Here is a 17,541-nt window from a genome sequence, read left to right on the forward strand (position 1 = left end):
TTTAAGGCTTCTTTACATTGTCAGAGTGGTGTAAAAGACAGTATGGCCTTATAAGTGCTTATGGTGCTTTAGTGATTAGAACTGGTCTAAATTTTTGGACTGAGAAAATTTCCTATCAAAATGTGCTCCAGGAACTGTTTGCTACTGACCTTTCTGGAGATGGTCAGTAGCCAATATAAATTGTGAGTTTGATTCCCCTTCCCTCTCTTGCTCTTCAGTTGCCTATGATGTAACATGGAGCATATGGCTGCATATATTTGTTGACTCGAAATAAAGGGTAAAACCTAGCTATATTACTATTAGGCAAGGGGGTTTGCTCCCCACTCCTGTTCTCTATCCATTATATTGTAGTTTAAATAAATTACCAAAATAATTGAAACCAGAGTGATTATATCGCATTATTTTGACAAATAAAATATACAGAATTTTGCAGAATTTAAAAATATTGTGCACAGAATTTTTAATTTTTTGGTGCAGAGTTTTTAGTTTGGCACAGAATTCCCCCAGGAGTAGATAGAGATGCATTGGCTGAGCTGTGGGTGCAGGGATGGGAATGCAGAATTGTCTTGCACTAATGGGGCCGAATTGGGAAGCTTGTACAGCTCCAACATGAGCTGCATCTGCTTTTGCCTGCCCTCTGTTTGTACGCACAATGTTCACTGAACTGCTTTTCTTGTGTTTATTAGTTGTGTTTTCCAGACAATGGGGGTGGGGAGGAGAGGCAAGTAGACTTTTAGATCTGGTCTACACTGCAGAGTTAGGTCAACACCAGGCAGCTTACAGGGACCTAGTTATGGAAGTGTCTACTCTTCAGTTTTGCTCCCGCCGACGTAACTGCCCCGCTGCGCTGATTTAATAACTCCACGTCCATGAGTGACAGAGTCAAAGTTGATGGAGGTAAGTTGATGCAGTGTGAGTGTAGACCAGCGGTCCCCAAACTTTTGAAGGTTGCACTCCTCCCTTCCCCCATTGTCCATGCCCTGTTGGGGCCGGGACTGGGGCCGTGGCTCGAGCGGGGGGAATGTGGACGAGGTAAAGGGACAGAGGCTGAGGCCGCAGCTGGAGGTGGGTCTGGGTCCGGGTCCGGGAGTGGGGCTGCGGCCAGGGGCCGAGGCTGGGGGTGGGATTGGAGCCACAGCCAGGCTGCGGTGGGGACCAGCAGCTGAGCCTCTGGCCAGATGCCGCTCCACTCCAGGCCCTACCCCCAGCCTCGTCCCCAGGTTGGGAACATAGTCACAGCCAGTGGTTGAGACTGGGAGTGGGGTCGGGAACCTGGCTGGGGGTGGGACCAGAGCAGAGCTGGGGGCTGGGGAAGGGCTGGGTGGTGCTCCCTCCCCTTTCCCTCCACCCCGTGGGGGCTGGTCTGGGCCCCACTGTAACCCCTGGATCTTCCTCCATGCCTCCCTAGGGGGGTGTGCCCCACAGTTTGAGGACCTCTGGTGTAGATGCTGCGTTGCTTATGTCAACTCATACTGGCTTTCAGGAGCCATCCCACACTGCCCCACGCTGACAGTACAATTGATACTAGTGCTCCTGGTGAGGATGCGCACTGCTGACACAAGGAACGAAGTGTAGACACGCACAGGCAATGTGATTACTACGGCGGCTGCATGCTGACATAAGTTAGGTAGACTTAATTTTGTAGCATAAACATGGACTTATCCTTTCTTGGGGCCTGGCAAAGTGCCTTGGGTATGGTCCCTTGCAGCTTGCTCTCTCAGAGGCAGGGAGTGGTGCTGGTTGCTGAGTTTCCCCATGCCCTTGGACCCAGCTCTAACTGCACTCTGCTGTTCTCCCCCTGAAATGCACGCAGCTCCCTCCTGCACTCCATACTGAATGCATCCCTAGTGCCCCACTTATTTCTGACATTGATTTGCCACTTAGCTCCCTCTTCCCAAGCACCCTGTGGGTAAAGCCCTCCTGCCCACATTGCTGGCATATGGTGATGCCATTCTGTAGCAAATGGTGTGGCTGCCGCTGGAATCCCGTGGGCAGGACTGGCCACCTGATCTGAAAAAGGAAACTGCAGAATTAGAGAGGTTCAGAGAAGAGCAGCGTGAATGATTGAGGCTGGGAAGAGAGATTGAAATGACTGAGATTGTTCCCTTAGAGAGGAGAGGGATAAAAGGTGCTGTAACTCAGTCAAATAATTGTCTAGAGGTGATAGATTGGGAGTGTCTGTTCTTCCTGTTTGCTAACACTAGAACAAGGGGACAGTCAATGACTTTAAAAGGGAACAAATTCAACACTGATAAAGGAAATGCCCTTTTATACAGCAGGTAATCACCACAGAGTTTTGTTGAGGCCCAGAACTTAGCAAGATTCAGAGAGGAATTGGACACTTAATGAGTAATGAGAATATCCAGTTGTTATCGTTTTGGAAGGACTATAAACCCTCCCACATTAGGGCTCAAGCCATCTTCTACTAGGGCTAGGAGGAGACTTCTAAGGGAAGCATGTTATCCCACAGTGGGACTGCAGGGTTCTTGCACCTTCCTTTGAAGTATCTGGTGCTGGCCGTTGTCTGAGACCAGATACTGAACTAGGTGGATCTTGGGTCTGATTCAGCCTGGCAATTCCTATGTCCCTTTGCTGCTGCAGCCCAACTTCCTGCCTGTGGCTGCTTGAATTTAATCAGTCACCGGTGTCTGGACCCACCTTCTCTTGGTGCTGGGGACACATGCTGGTTGTTCTCTTGCTCTGATCTCTGTCCTGCGCTGGCTGAAAAGTCACCCCCATGTTGGTTTGCACACTGAGTACATTGGTGGCTGGAAGGGAAGGTGATTCCTAAGTTCAGACCCCTTGAGCACATTCTGCTACTTTAATTATTTTCCAGGCCAATGAAATGTTCCCACTTTCTTTTCCTCGGGAGGATTTGCCGGCAGGTCAAGAGTGGGAGGGGGGCAAGGCAACATCTGGAGTCCAGCCTGCAGCTCTCCTTGGGACCAGGCTGCTGCCTCCTTTTTGCTCCCCAGTTGATCCAGTCCAGCCTCGCTGTTGCTGTAGGTGCTCGTGCTATTGGAGGGTGGGCATGGCATTTTATGTGCATCCTTCCCTGCTTTATCTTGCAGCCACTTCCGTTATGGAGCCCCTCCCGTCATTAACCCACTGGGCACCCAGTTTCCCTCAAACGCGACTGTCCGCCCATCCTACAACCTGACCATGACTCTGAGCATCACCCTGCAGAACAGCACCTTTGTGAACATCACCACCCCAGCTGCTGGAGACTGGTTCATCGCTGCTCACCTGCCTCAGGCTGCAGGCAAGATCGAAGTGCAGGTAAGGGCTACAAGGGGCATGAGTGCAGAATCCTTTCACCAGTACAAAGTCCCCAGCAAGGGAAGCCCTTGCCCCTAGTGAGGAATGGAGATAACCATTCACTATGGCTGTGCGGTTGGGCATGGAATGGCATTCCAGCCACAGGAGAGTCACTCTGCCAACCCTGGGTTCCCAGAGTTTGCAGCTGAGATGTGGGAGAGGGGCTGCATGGGGATGGAACTCTCTGAGCTGTCCATGCATGCTTGGCCCATGTCTATGTTCCCGTGGTAAGTGGGAGCCCAGTTGGCATCCAGCCAGGCTGTGAGATGGTGCCCCCTCCACTGGGAAGCCAGACAATACAGCAAAAGGCTTTTTGGGAGCTACACCCCTCTGCTTCTGCGGGGAGGTGATTTTCTAGAAGATCTGCTCTAGGGATTATTGTGGCGTAGTTTTCTGGCCTGTGTTCTACAAGAGGTCAGACTAGTCAGCAGTTCTCAAACTGTGGTTCGTGACCCCATTTTAATGGGGTTGCCAGGGCTGGCTTAGACTTGGTGGGCCCCAGGGCTGAGGCCAAAGCCTGAGGGCTTCAGCTCTGGGTGGCAGGACTCAGGTTACAGGCCTCCTACCTGGGGCTGAAGCCCTTGGGCTTCTGCTTTGACCCCCCTACCTGGGGTGTTGGGGCTCATGCTTTGCCCCCCCCACACACACTTAGGGCAGCAGGGCTTGGGTGGGCTCAGGCTTCGGGCCCCTCTTCCTGGGGTTGTGTAATAATTTTTGTTGTGAGAAGTGGGAGAACCCTTGGACTAGATGATCACAGTGGTCCATTCTGGCTTTGGTATCTGACTCCCCCAGGAGGGATAGACAGTTTTTGCTGGAGCCAGACTGGCTGCAGATACCAAGGGGACATTCACTGGGGAGGGGCTTGAAAAATGTAGCCAATGCCACATGATTAAGCCTATTGTCCAGAGACTGACTTGAGAAATTCCACCATTCTCCTGGCTCTACCCTGAGAGAGTCGGGTCCAGAGACACTGCCCTAGGGAGGCATCTGGGTAGAGCCTTCCACCAGGGAGAGGTACCCTGAGGGGATGGGGGCAGGTGGCATCAGGGCTGCTCTGTGTAACTGTAGGAGAGGCCAGGGTATCTGCAGGCCCATGTTGGCTGGTTACGGTTCTGAGCCGTTCGGGGCGTTCTTATGGCATGTGCTAGGCACAGAGGTTCCATGAGTACAGACTGGCTGCTGGAGGAATCCAGATTCCAATCTGCTCTGGCACGCCTACCGGGAGCTCACTCTGCCTCCTCCTGTAGGCTCCCCGTAGGGCATAATGGAATCATAGAATTATCATAGAACTGGAAGGGACCTCGAGAGGTCATCTATTCCAGTTCCCTGCACTCAAGGCAGGACTAAGTATTATCTAGATCTCCCTGGCAGGTGTTTGTCTAACCTGCTCTTAAAAATCCCCAATGAAGAAGATTCCACAACCTCCCTCGGCAATTTATTCCAGTGCTTAATCACTCAGACAGTTAGGATGTTTTTCCTAATGTCCAACCTAAACCGCCCTTGCTGCAATTTAAGCCCATTGCTTCTTGTCCTATCCTCGGAGGTTAAGAAGAACAATTTTTCTCTCTCCTCCTTGTAACAACCTTTTATGCACTTGAAAACTGTTATCATGTCCCCTCTCAGTCTTCTCTTCTCCAGACTAAACAAACCCAATTTTTTCAATCTTCCCTTATCCTCCTCACCTAATGGGCTCTGCTCCTTGATGGAGTCAGACTGGAAGACTGCCTGTGTCTGGAGAACCAGTGGCCCACACTGAGTTTGCCACCTGCTGGGAGATGCTTGCTCCTCACTGTCTCTGGACTGAGTCAGATTCTCTTGTTGAAATGGGTGTTGGGGACTCGGTGCCTGTTGCGCTGTCTCCCCATACCATGCCACCTCCCTGGCATGGTTGCCAGCATCCCGTGATCCACTTGGCACCTCACCTCTTCCACCTTTTCTCTTCCTTTCCGCCTTTTAGTCCTCTCTCGCTGAAGCTCTTCATGTCACAGGAACTCCACCGAGGAAAGCGAAGATACTGTGTGATATGCTGCCCAGTATCTGCTCCCGACACTCTTTTCTGCCCCAAAGGCTCCAGCAGGAGCTGGGTGTGTGTCGGATTGGCCTGCTGGGTGTGCGTGCTGCTCTGACACAGGCTGAGCCTGTGGGGCAGCATGTGGCTCTGGGGCTGCGTCCACTGGAATGAGAACGGGTCGAATGTGGGGCAATTCCAGGAGCAGTAATCCTTGGTATTCGTTAGAGTCAAGGATCCCTGCTTACTTGAGTCAGCCTGAATGGAGTGCTCTGCTGTGTGGGACACCTGCTGCTCAGGCGAGGGACCCACATGCATACCCCATGTGCAGTGCCGCACGGTTAGCAGGCAGAAGTACTGCAGAGAGGTGACTGGAGGCATTGGGGCATGGTTGTGGTGCGGGAGATGTGGATTTTCAGAGGAGAATGGGGCATGTGCTGGGGGTAGGTGGGTGTGTAGCACTGAGTAATGGAGCACAGTGAGATGCACCTTCAGACAGACCAGCTGTACTGCCACTGCTTGGGCTAGAGCAGTGGTTCTCAAACTTCTGTACTGGTGACCCCTTTCATAGAGCAAGCCTCTGAGTGCGATCCCCCCCACCTTATAAATTAAAAATAGTTTTTTATATATTTAACACCATTATAAATGCTGGAGGCAAAGCAGGATTTGGGATGGAGGCTGACAGCTTGTGACCCCCCACGTAGGAATCTTGCGACCCCCTGAGGGGTCCCAACCCCCAGTTTGAGAACCCCTGGGCTCGGGTGTCGCTGTGCGAGCAGGCAATGGCTGGGGAAGGAGAGCACTAGTTGGGAGTCAGGAAGGACTGGCAGTGGGTGCTGGTCCCTTGCTTATAGCTGGGCTCTTCACTGGCTGATCTTTAGCCCAACAAAGCAGTTTTTGGATTGGTGTTCCCTGGTGGCTGATGCTAAGCTGCCTTCCTGCTCTCCCTGCAGGGTTTCTCCACTCCATGCGCCTATATATTCCAGCCGGACATGTTTGTGCTGAGACTTGTTGATATCCCTGTCCTGGAACCGGACACTCCCTTGCAGCAAACCATTGCCTCGCCTGCTAGACCACTGCATGTCAAGTAAGTGAGCGTGACAGTAGAGATTGCGTGGCGCTGTGGGTGGGGCCTTTATTCTCCCATAGGTGCTGGCCTAGTAGAGCTGTGCACGAATCTCACGGAGGGCCCTTGACTGCCTTGCATCTTGGAGCGAGCTAGAGCTGTGATAGTTCCCCTGGAACCAAAGGGTCTATCGGGGGGCTGGGGGTGGGGGTTTGTACTAAATGGGGCCCCACTCCCTCAAGGAGGGGAAAGACAAACTCCTTCCTGGTGTTTTTAGAGAGACAGTTACACATTACAATGCACTATCCTGGACAGGACTGTAGCAATACAAACCAGAGTGACCTTGTGCTGGGCTCCAAAGCCCCTCTTGACTCACCCTGGGAGGGTTTCACTTTTTAGGGCTACGGACCTTCTCCGCCCTTAGTGCCCCAGGGTGGCTTGTGTTCAGGCAGGCGTTGAGGTGTTGATGGCTCCCATTCCTGCAGGGTCTTCATCCCCGAGTACACTGCCACGATGCAGTTCACACTGCGGAGCTGTGTGGTGAACAGCACAAAGGCATGTGCCATACGGGTCGTGCTGGGCTCCATCATGCTGCCGCAGTCCTTCCAGAAAACCCTCAGCTGCAAAGAGACAGTGGATTGCAGCCTGGTCCTCCATTCGCCCCCGTGGGAGAAGTGGCTGCAGATCATGGCAGAGAATCTGGGCACCGACAACGCCAGCGTCTCCTTTGAGATGATTGCCTCCTTCACAGGTGTGCTCTTGGATGCTGCCAGCCATGTGGGGAAGGGCCAGTGTGCACATCAGTCTGCCCTGTCTCCACTGCGCTTTCACCAGCACAGGCTGGCTTGCTCCTGTGCCCTTTCTAGGGGTGTAAATTGGGATGGGGGGGAGGAAACAGAGGTGGGACAAGCCCCATGTCTTGAGGGGGCAGCCTATACCGTGTGACTGGACGTAGTCGTGTGGGTCGCTGTCCCCCATATCCCTGCTGCCTGGCATGGCTAGGCCAGTCAAGCTTTCCAGGAGGCTGGGATCCAGTTGTGCCTTGTGTGTGCTGCTGCTTGTTAAATGATTGACCACTGGCTGCAAGGCCTCTCTGCTGCCTGCTTACAGCTGATTCTGTTGGGCGGAGCAGGCCTGTGTTGGGAATTCAAAAGAGCCCAGGGTTTCTGAGCCACAGACTTCTTAAAAGGCCATTGGGGCAGCAGAGGCTAGCTCAGGGCACTGCAGTGAGAGAGGCAGCCTCTCCCCTTCAGTACTGAGGCAATAACCATCTGCTGGCTGTTTGGAGGCTCTGCAGTGAGCCTGGTCTCTGAGCGATGTGGGGCAGGCCAGTGGCGTATTGGGTGCCCAAGACTCGTTTGGCTCTCAGAGCTGGGTTTCACTTTGGGGAGTTTATCTGATCCTTGGAAAGTTCTTAACAAATTAGCTTTTAGAAATGTTCTTCTCCCAACGGATAAGAGGGCTCTGGGGGCTCTGCCTTCTGGTGGGCTCTCGAGGCAAAAGAGCATAACCGTGGGTGCTCATAGGGAAGCAGTGTCTCTAGCTGCTGCAGAAAACAGAGCTTGTGGGGTGGGGGTCAGGGAAGGAGCTGAGCTCAGTAATGGGGCACTTTGGCCCCTGTGAGTACCTGGTTTCAGAGTAGCAGCCGTGTTAGTCTGTATTCACAAAAAGAAAAGGAGTACTTGTGGCACCTTAGAGACTAACAAATTTATTTGAGCATAAGCTTTAGTGAGCTACAGCTCACTTCATCGGATGCATTCAGTGGAAAAACTGGTTTTTTTTTTTTTTGGTGAGTACCTGGTTGTGGTGACCTGCTGCCAAAGCAAGTGGAGCACTGAGTGTCACAGTTCAGATTGTGCCCCCGCACTTCAGGGTTTATTCCTGGTTCTGTAACTGGGCTCAAGGCAGATTTAACTCCCATCCCTCACCCCCCCCCAGTGCAGCAGCATAACCAGGCCCAGGGGAAGCTCTGGTACCTTATGTACATGGAGCAGTTATGAGACGACCAGAGCTAGTGCCCCATTCTCGTGTGGCAGCAGTTAGTGCGGGTGCCCCATGCCCCCTGTACCCAGGTGATGTTAGCAGACAATGAGAGGTGTCAGCGACTCCCTACCCTAGGTACCTTGCCTGTGCATGGACACTGCCAGGGCTTGTGTGTCTAAAACTGCTGTAATAGTGACCAGGTCCTGTCCCTGTCACTCAAATAACTGGAATTGCTCCCTGGCCATGTGAAGAGGGGGAGTCTAGGCATCTCACCCACTTAGTGTGTGCACCCCTACAAGTCTCAGCCATCTAGAGGGGTGAGGCCTGGTTTCCAGCCCTGGCCTCAGGATCAAACTGTTTTGCTTCGCAGTCCTATGAGCTGAAGGCCTTGCATCCCCCTAAGCAAAGTCCTCCAGTTCCAATGAGCGGTGTGCCCCTGCTGGTCTTGGCCACGCTAACCTTTCCTCGTTGCTCTGCAGCTTGCAAGCCGGGAAGCACCAATTCATTCCTTAACTTCTACAACAGCCTGAATCAGAGCCAGAGCACTCCAGCCCTGGGCGGGGGTCCCAATGTCAGCACCCCGGGAATGTTGGGGAACACCACTCTACCCGCAGTGGGTGCTGCAAACAATGCATCCGACCCAGGGACCTTCTGCCTCCAGAATCAGCCCGTCATCCGTGAGGACCTGGATGTTGCCTCTGTGAGGTTCAGAGTCATAAATGGGCCCAGCATTCCTGTCCACTCTGAATTCCCCACGCTTCTCCTCTTCAACTTGAATACTGGCATGGACAGTGGAGGCACCCTGGTGGTGAACCTGCTGCTGAACGAGGTACAGTGTGCTCCCATGTAAGCTGTTGCCTTTGTGTTGGCATCTTCTCTCTATAATTGCCCTGCCATGCATGCACATACACTGGTCGTGAGCCGCCTGGGGAATATAGGTGCTATCAGAGCTGCAGGGGCAGGCCTGGGGAGGCCGGGAGTTGGTGGGGAGCTAGAGAGCTGCAGGAGAACCTCCCTATGCATTGCTTTTCATCTTTCAGTTTCATAAAGAATTTTACAGATCTGCCCTTCTGTATCTAGCATGTCCTGCCAGCTGGCTCTGGATCTGCGGGGGAGAAAAGTGCCCTGACTGGGGGGCCAGGAACTGTTATTTAGTCAGTGTCTCTTAGTCACAGCAGAGCAGAAAAGCCCAGCCTGTGGAGAGGCAGTGGGAAAGAACCTGAGCTTTCACAACAGCCCTAGCCCAGCCATCACTGAAAACCCCAGGTTGCAGAGCCTCCCAAACAGCTGAGAGAAGCAGGGGGCTGCTCACATTAGCAAGGGAGGAAGGATGATCCAGTAGTTAAGACATTGGCCTGGGACTTGAGACATTTTGGTTCAAGTCCCTGCTCTGCTAGGACCTTGGGAAGTCACAGCCTCTCTGTTGGGTGATGGGAACTAAAATGTATTTCTCCATGCCTGTGACCTGGCAAAACAATATGCTAGAGTGAACAGCCTGTGTTGGGAAGTCAGATCCACCCCCTGTTCCCCTCCTGGGGCGCTTCACCCTGATATGTTGATGAATGACTTGGGCAGCGACTTGTGAGCCTTCAATGAGCATGTAATACGTGCACTGCAGTGCATGCTGTATAACTAGCAGCACCGGACTAGAAACCTTCCTAATGCTCCAAGCAGGTTAGTTTCACCTCTTGCTCTGGTGCACTGGGGGTGAGAGCAGTCTCTGGGAACCATGACTGGTTGGCATGTGGCAGTTCTCCAAAAAGGACCATATTTTTGGAGTTTAATGTACCCACCCTCTGTACACAGACATAATTTATTATTAAGTACATTTAGATGAGGTAAGATGGGGAGCTGTCAGGTGGTTCTGTAAGCCTGTAGATGAGGTGAAGCAGTGGTACCCAAAATGCGTGTAATGTTTGCAGTTCCAGAAACACTGCAACATGACTGACTACAGCTTTTACTGTTAATTACAACACCATAATGTGGTGTTTATTGGTCAAAGCTACCAAATGACAGTATATTAAAAGATTTTTATTGGTGTTGCATGGCCAATTTTTTTTCCCCCAGAAATGATGAAGCTGTTTAGCATGTGGAAAAAAGAGCAAATATCAATATTTTCCAACATGCTGACATGAAATGTTTTCACATTGCACGTTCTTAATTGTCAAAGTATATCACAAGTGATTATAATAGTTTTCTATATTTTCAGCTGAAATTTGCTGACCGGATCAGTCTCTCGCTGAAGGTTGTGTAGCAGTAGATTGCATGCCCACAGTTTGTATTGCATAGTGGGTAGATATAAATATACATGAATTCCTAAAGTAATGCTTCTCCATTTGTAAGCTTTTGTGCGTACAGTATAACATTTAGTCTGCCTGGTAGAAGGTTTTAATTTGAATTGCCCACGGATGCAGTACTAGCTGTTGTTCTAGCTATTGGAGAAACTAGCTTTTTAATTCAGTGGTGCTTATGCACAGGTCAGTATTAGTGTTAGAGATGACAATACACAGCTTCATACTCGGCTTCAATCAAAGTGCTCACTGAACAAAAATGGCAATTTTGATTTAATTTAGCACAAGTTTGTGTACTTGTACAAAATGACAAGTAGTAGTAGTGGGGATGGGAATGCAAACAATATGCTTTGGGAATTTTACCTCTACAGGGAAGTTAAGTGTATAAAGACACGGAGGATACTAGCCCCTTAAAGTTTACATCAAAGAGAAAAAGGCTCTCCGCAAACTTTGAAAAATGTTTTGTGTTTCAAGAAAATCAAAAGAATGCAAGACTGTCAAAAGCCACCAGTGCCAAACACAATTCTGTGACGCTGGCAGCTGACTCCAGGAGAGAGTAATTGTGTTGGCGGCCTCTGCATGAGTTTTCTAGTGTAGAGGATTTGCTGCCAATACTCTATCACAGGGGTTGCTTTCAGAAATGGAGACATGAGTCAATTTTGGCACACCAGCAGAGTTGTATTGAACCCAGGAAAGAAAATAGACACTGAAGCTGATGATAAAGCGTCATGTTCATCTGCGTCTATAACCATCGGAGCAAGCCCATCTTCCAGCGACAGGTCCGGTTGCATTGTTTGCTTGAGAAAACCACACAAAAAAGATAAGAAACTTCATAAAATAGAAGCATACAAGAGAGCAACCATGCTAAGGGAGGCAGCACTTCAAAGCAGAGATGGTGACATGTTGCAAAGAATATCTGTGGAAGACTTGATTGCTAAGGATGCAGTTTGTCACTCAATATGCCTTTCTTCTTACTTGAGTAAAGTGAATCTTAAAGCAAAACTATCCAGTTACACTGCAACAATACAGTCACCTTATTTTATCAGCTGATTGAAGAGATGTACATAATATCATTGTCTAACAAGAAGTCTCTTTTCCTGTCCAAGCTGCTACAAAGATATAGAGCCCTACTTTCCTCGGATGTCGAAACTGTAAACTGTTCCAGTAGCAAATTACAGGCAAGATTAGAAAAAACACGATGATTCTGCACTTCATTTCATGCACAGCATGGACAAGGCAAGTCTACCATTGTTCTGTGCACTGCAGTAACATTAGCTGATGCTATCCAAGCTGCTAGTAATCTGAAACAGGAAATTAAGTCATCCAAATGTTTTATGGATGTTCTTCTGGTGAATGAGCCCGATCAACAGCTTTCCAGTGAACAAGTGATTTTGTATAATGCTGCTTCAATCTTTCGGTCTGAAATAGCCAAAGTGAAAGCCTGGGAATGTGATCCAAAGCCAGGTAATTGTAGTTCAGAGGTCAGCTACTTTTGTGCTCCAGTTGGTGCAGGAGTTTCTCCTTTGGCTGATTGATAGACGAAGAGGTGGTTCCATTTTGGCCTGGTTTCAACCACAAGCTTGCAACAAAGAAGAGCACCTACACAGTAGTTTCATATATACCTATTGTGGAGGCCAAACCAGCTGACATGGCCACAATCTATCCTACAATGCTGAAATGTAAGGAAATGACAGCAGTATGCCATTCAGACCATGTATCAGCAGCTGAATGCTGTTGCTCAGCAAGTGAAATGGACTCTCCCAAATGAACTTGATATCACTGTGATTTTTCTGGGTGCTTTTCACACCCCATGCTGCTTTAGTGCATGTACTGGGAAATTTTGGGGAAACACAGCATTGCGAGACCACCTTGTTGATTCTGATGTATATGCAGCTTGTACTGCAGCTCAAATGCTTGCTGGTAAGCAATTCAGTCATGCTTTACGTGGCTTGCTTCTAGTATTTGAGGCCCTGAGTGCTCTGGAACTTTATTAATTTGTTCAGTGGTGTGAGCAAGGAGGAGGTAGTCCTGTAGTTCCAGCATTTGTCTGGCAAATGTTGGCTGATGCTCAAAAGGTGTTTGAGACTGAGGATACTGAGTCCCCACAACATGCTGTTAAAGAGATGATGCTGTGACTCAGCACATGCTACCACTACTGGAGGGATATCCGATAAGGGAATATGCCAAGCTGCCTGCACTCAAATTCTGGGATAATTTTCTCCAGGTTATGCAGATACTACTTCTGAATGTCCGTGCAGAGTGAGAGGATGATTGGAAACATCGCCTACGCTCATACACAGTGTGCCATGCTACCATGTTTCTTTACTTCAGGCAGGCCCTGAAGAAGTACACAGTGCCTTTTGAATCTTGGGCATTTGCTGTGTGTCAGACTCCTGGTTCTTTCAGTGGAATTTGGAGGAGTCGTCATCTTCTTTTGTGTGGCTGGTGTAGAGCAGCAACTACAATTTCACCTGAAGTTGATTGAGCCAAATGGCTACATCAGGAGTAGCAGAATTTATTGCAATAATGCCTCCTTCTTATTTATAAATTGGGCAGTAGTTAGTGATATTTTTGATGGTCTGTCTTGGGGGACCACACTCCCATGCTGGGGAGTCCTTGATTTTCCATTTGTGCATTAGATGTCCACATCTATCATGATTGGTTTGGATTTGGTTCAGCGTTGACCAAGATGACGATGGAAGGTCATCTGTGTGGGATTCGGCACAAGGTGCTTATTTTTAAAGTCTTGTTTAGCCCAATCTGCTTTACAAGCCTCCTTCTGTCCGTAGCCTGATTGCATGAGACTAAATGAATGTTCCCAGAAAGACTTGCGGGACTTAAAACATTGCAAGGGGATGTTGTCAAGGTCTTGGTGGATAGGAAGATGTCTGTTTTCTTGGATTCGCTGAGCTTTGCGGAATGTCGCAGCAATTCAGCATATCAGTGGGGGAGCAATGTTAGAACAGATAGCCATGGGGTTGGAGCTGACTTAAGGGTTCCCATGGTGCATCGCATCACTGTATTCAGCTGGGTATCCACAAGTCACCTGTGGCTGTATCTGCTCCATACCAGTGCACAATATTCAACTACTGAATATACAAGTGCTATTGCAGATGCATCCCAGGTTGTACCTGCTAGTTTCTGGATTATGTTGGCTCTTGTTTTTACCTTTGCAGTTACCTTCTCAAGATGATCATGGAAGGTGAGGGTGTGGTCGAGTTTCACTCCAAGATATGTTGGAGTGTAATCATGTTGCACATTTTTACCACAGAAAGCTACTTTCAGTGTGTTTTTGGCACTTCTATTATCAAGATGAAATGCGCTTACTATTGTTTTCCCAGGGTTTGGTATGAGCCTCTATTTCCAGGAGTACTGTTCCACAGTTTGGAGGTCCTCAGTTACTGCTTTCTCAGTGTCATGGAGGTTTGATACTTGGATTGTCATCGCAAGATCATATGCATATCCAAATTTTGGAGGCATGTCACTTATGTAAACAGTAAAAAGGGTTGGAGCAAGTACAGAGCCTTGTGGTAGCCCGTTGTTTATGATACGGGGTGAGCTGGTCTTATTATACATGTACTCCCGTAGGCATCAGTTACTCAGCATGATCCACAGAAGTGTTTGGTAGCAAGGTATAATTTTAGCAAGTTTTGGCATCAGGCCTTTAATCCATACGCAGATGAAAGGTTGACAAATATGGTGCCAGTCTTTAGGGTTTTTTTGATAGCCAGCCTCAATGTGAGTTGTGATTGGCAAACTTGGTCACAGCAACTACGTTTTGGCTGGAAGCCTGCCTATTTGACAGGGATAATTGGCTCAGTAAAAGGGCATATTCTTTTGAGGCTGATACATTCAAGAAGTTTATAGGTCATGTATAGTAGAGAAATTGGCCTATAGCTTCCTGCTTCATCGGTGGGCTTTCCAGGCTTTGGAATGGTAATTACCATTTTCTCCCGCCATGTTTCAGGGATCTGTACTATCCTTAAGGTAGCAGACTACAATGTTGCTAGCCTTTGAAGTCCTTTAGGGTTGAGATGGTGGAGGAATTCTGGCGGAATACTATCAGGGCCTGCAGCCTTCCCTTTTTTCATTGATATCCTCATGTTGCAAGAGACCCATGTTAGTAATGACCAACAGGCTAGGCACTACCTTATCTATGGATACAACCTAATGACTTGCAATTATCTTAAATGTGGCTTGGCAATATACATCAAGGACACCATCACAGATTTTAATGGTATTCCACCAACCAAAGAGGAGATCACATTTACCACAATTATCAAAGTAGGGGAGCTCCATATTACCAATGTCTATAAAGCCCCTAGCACAAGATGGCCAAAACCAGAGTATTCCATACATCTATGCAGGTGATTTTAATAGTCGCCACACTAAGTGGGGCTATAAAACAAAGGAAACCGATGGCAAAGATCTCATGGACTGGATGTCTGCATAAAGACTTACAATTCATTTATGTGCTAAAACGATGATCAATATTCCATTCAAGCCACTGGCAACATGGGTACAATCCAGACCTAACAGTTGTGTCTAAAGACCAAGGTGGTAACACTCTCATTGCATCATGTGAAGTACTACTGGCATTTCTGAACAGCCAACATAGGCCTATAGTGATCTATGTAGGCATCGACATTCCTGTGTTTCTTCCAAACCAGGCAATACGATGGAATTTTGCTAAAGCTGATTGGGATGCCTACAAACAGACTGTTGAGAAAATTGTTGCAAGGATTCTGGTTTGTTGTGATGCTTTTGAGTCACAAAGAAATCAAATTTTATGTCTTGAAATGATACATAGTCGTTAAACTAACAGAAACAAATGAAAAAATTCAAAGTGGTCATGTTAACTTGATGATGGTGTCATCTCTGTGGTAACAGCACCACATGACAGATCCCCACCATACCTCCTCTTAAAGCAGACATAATAAGCTTTCAAATGATGTATGATGTGCATGTGTGTAGAGCGGGAATATTAAGTCAGCAAAATCATTGGTGTCTGCCATTCGCCTCTAGGTCTCTTTGGTAGAGTCACTACCTGTGCCCCAGCCTGGCTTGCCCAGAGAGCAGTGAAGTGTTGCCAGATGGGTTTGTTCTACACTCTCTGATGCCAAACGCTCTGTTTAGGGGATGTGGGGAGGTATGAAGTGATATAGCCGGGTAATGTTGTGGGGAGGGGCTGGGTAATAGCAGGGGGTGGTGGTAATGTGTGGTGTGTTGGGGCAGGGTGACTTTAGGAGGACGGGTCAGCTTAATGTTTTTTCAGATCTTGTGTGTTTTGTTTCCACAGACATCCCTAAGCATAGGCAATGCTAGTGTGTTCGCGTGCATGAGTGCTGCCTCTCCAGTGCTGACCCTCAATACCACACAGAACTGCAGCACAGGTACGGGCATCATTGGCACCCACCTCTGGGCTCTGCTTGTATTCCTGGTGTAACATTAGGGTTCTGGCAGCATGGTCTTGTGGCTGGTGCTGGAGCAGGGCAGCACGTCAGCTCCTATTTGATAGTGATGGTCTGTTTCAGCCTGAACCATCCTCTCCAAACCTTGGCCCCTGGTTATAAAGGGTCCCTGTGGAAGAAGCTGCCTGTGCTAGCAAGGTAAGGGGGAGATGCTGTTGCCACTGCTGCTGCCCAGCCTCCTGCTGGCGGAATGGGTGTAGTTGCTATGCTGGGGCTCTATGGACCTTGTTCAGTCCTGAGGGAGCTGAGGGAACTGCCGAGATCCTGCTCTCACTGCGGAGCACTGAGCGGCACCGGAGTTAGCTGCGATGGGAGCACTGGTGCAGTGAGTAGCCGGCTGCTGGTGGTGATTTAAGCCCTTACTCATCCTGCTGTGAGCAGGGTAACATCACACTATGTCATACAGCAAAGACGCCCCAGCCCAGCTGCACCTGGGCTCCCAGTGCTGCAAGGACCAGTGGAGCTGAACCAGTGGGGATCTTTTGACACTGTCCCTAGTGGGGCCGGGGCCTTGGAGAGTGCTGGGGTGTAGGGTCTGGGCTTTTCCCATTGCCCCTACTCCCTGGTCATGAAGGCTGGCTCCCTGGTATGCTCTGATCTCAGGAGGGCCAATCATGGAGAGATCAGGCTGCTGTGGGGAATGTAACTCCGATGCTCCACAGCTCAGGGGATTAGTCTCAGCCTGGTATTTCTATGGGTCTTGTCTCTTTCCTTTCCCCCTCCTGCCAAAGCTCCAGAGCTCCTGGGAGTTCTTAGCCACGTCATGTAACCAATGGCACAACACCCTTTTTCTCTGAAGCTTTTTTCCAGGGCTACCCTCTGAACGTGACTGCGTCCTCCACAGAAGCAACGCTGATTATTCCCTACCCAGAGACTGACAACTGGTTCCTTTCCCTGCAGCTAATCTGCCCACAGGGCCAGGGGTGAGTGTGCAATGGCTAGCCAGGAGCTCCCCTTGACAAACCTCACCACGCAGACAAACTGCACCATTGCGCTGCCTTGCGCTCTGCCACCTGGCATCATGAAGCCACTGGCACGAAGCCCCTTTGCTCTCACCTGGAGGAGGCAGTGGTGGAGGCTGGTGCTGGCTTGCGTTCTTGCCTACCCAGTGGCCGTGGAGCCTGGCTTTCACCCGACAGGTGCTGCAAACGGCCATGCTATAAATGAAAGTAAAACTGCTGTCGAACAGCTCCGCAGGGGCCTCTGCAGCCTTAGGTTGAGAGCATTTCTCTATCATTTGAGCCCTGCAGATGCTGAAGTCACTGTCTCTCCTCTGAGAGTTGGACAGTGCAGCTGCAGGCCAGGAATATCCAATCACCATCAAATAAACTCTGCCCCAGGGTGGCTCACGGTGCTCTGTGAGGCCTGTTCAGGTGGCTGGCTGTGCTGCTTCACCTCAGTGGT

The 17,541-nt window shown here is 49.5% G+C and overlaps 1 protein-coding gene across 2 annotated transcripts in view; it reads left to right on the forward strand.

Annotated features, from left to right (window-relative positions):
- The window catches only part of PGAP6 (post-GPI attachment to proteins 6), a 46,068-nt gene that overhangs the window by 17,829 nt on the left and 10,698 nt on the right, over positions 1-17,541 (forward strand). For both annotated transcript variants that reach the window (XM_074965631.1, XM_074965632.1), the window contains 6 exons: positions 3,072-3,279; positions 6,280-6,413; positions 6,878-7,143; positions 8,855-9,204; positions 15,966-16,059; positions 16,937-17,060. In XM_074965631.1, the coding sequence (XP_074821732.1) occupies positions 3,072-3,279; positions 6,280-6,413; positions 6,878-7,143; positions 8,855-9,204; positions 15,966-16,059; positions 16,937-17,060 (1,176 nt within the window). The remainder of the gene's footprint in view (positions 1-3,071; positions 3,280-6,279; positions 6,414-6,877; positions 7,144-8,854; positions 9,205-15,965; positions 16,060-16,936; positions 17,061-17,541) is intronic.

The sequence above is a fragment of the Natator depressus genome, chromosome 10, assembly GCF_965152275.1.
Source record: "Natator depressus isolate rNatDep1 chromosome 10, rNatDep2.hap1, whole genome shotgun sequence".
In the NCBI taxonomy this organism is placed as follows: domain Eukaryota; kingdom Metazoa; phylum Chordata; order Testudines; family Cheloniidae; genus Natator; species Natator depressus.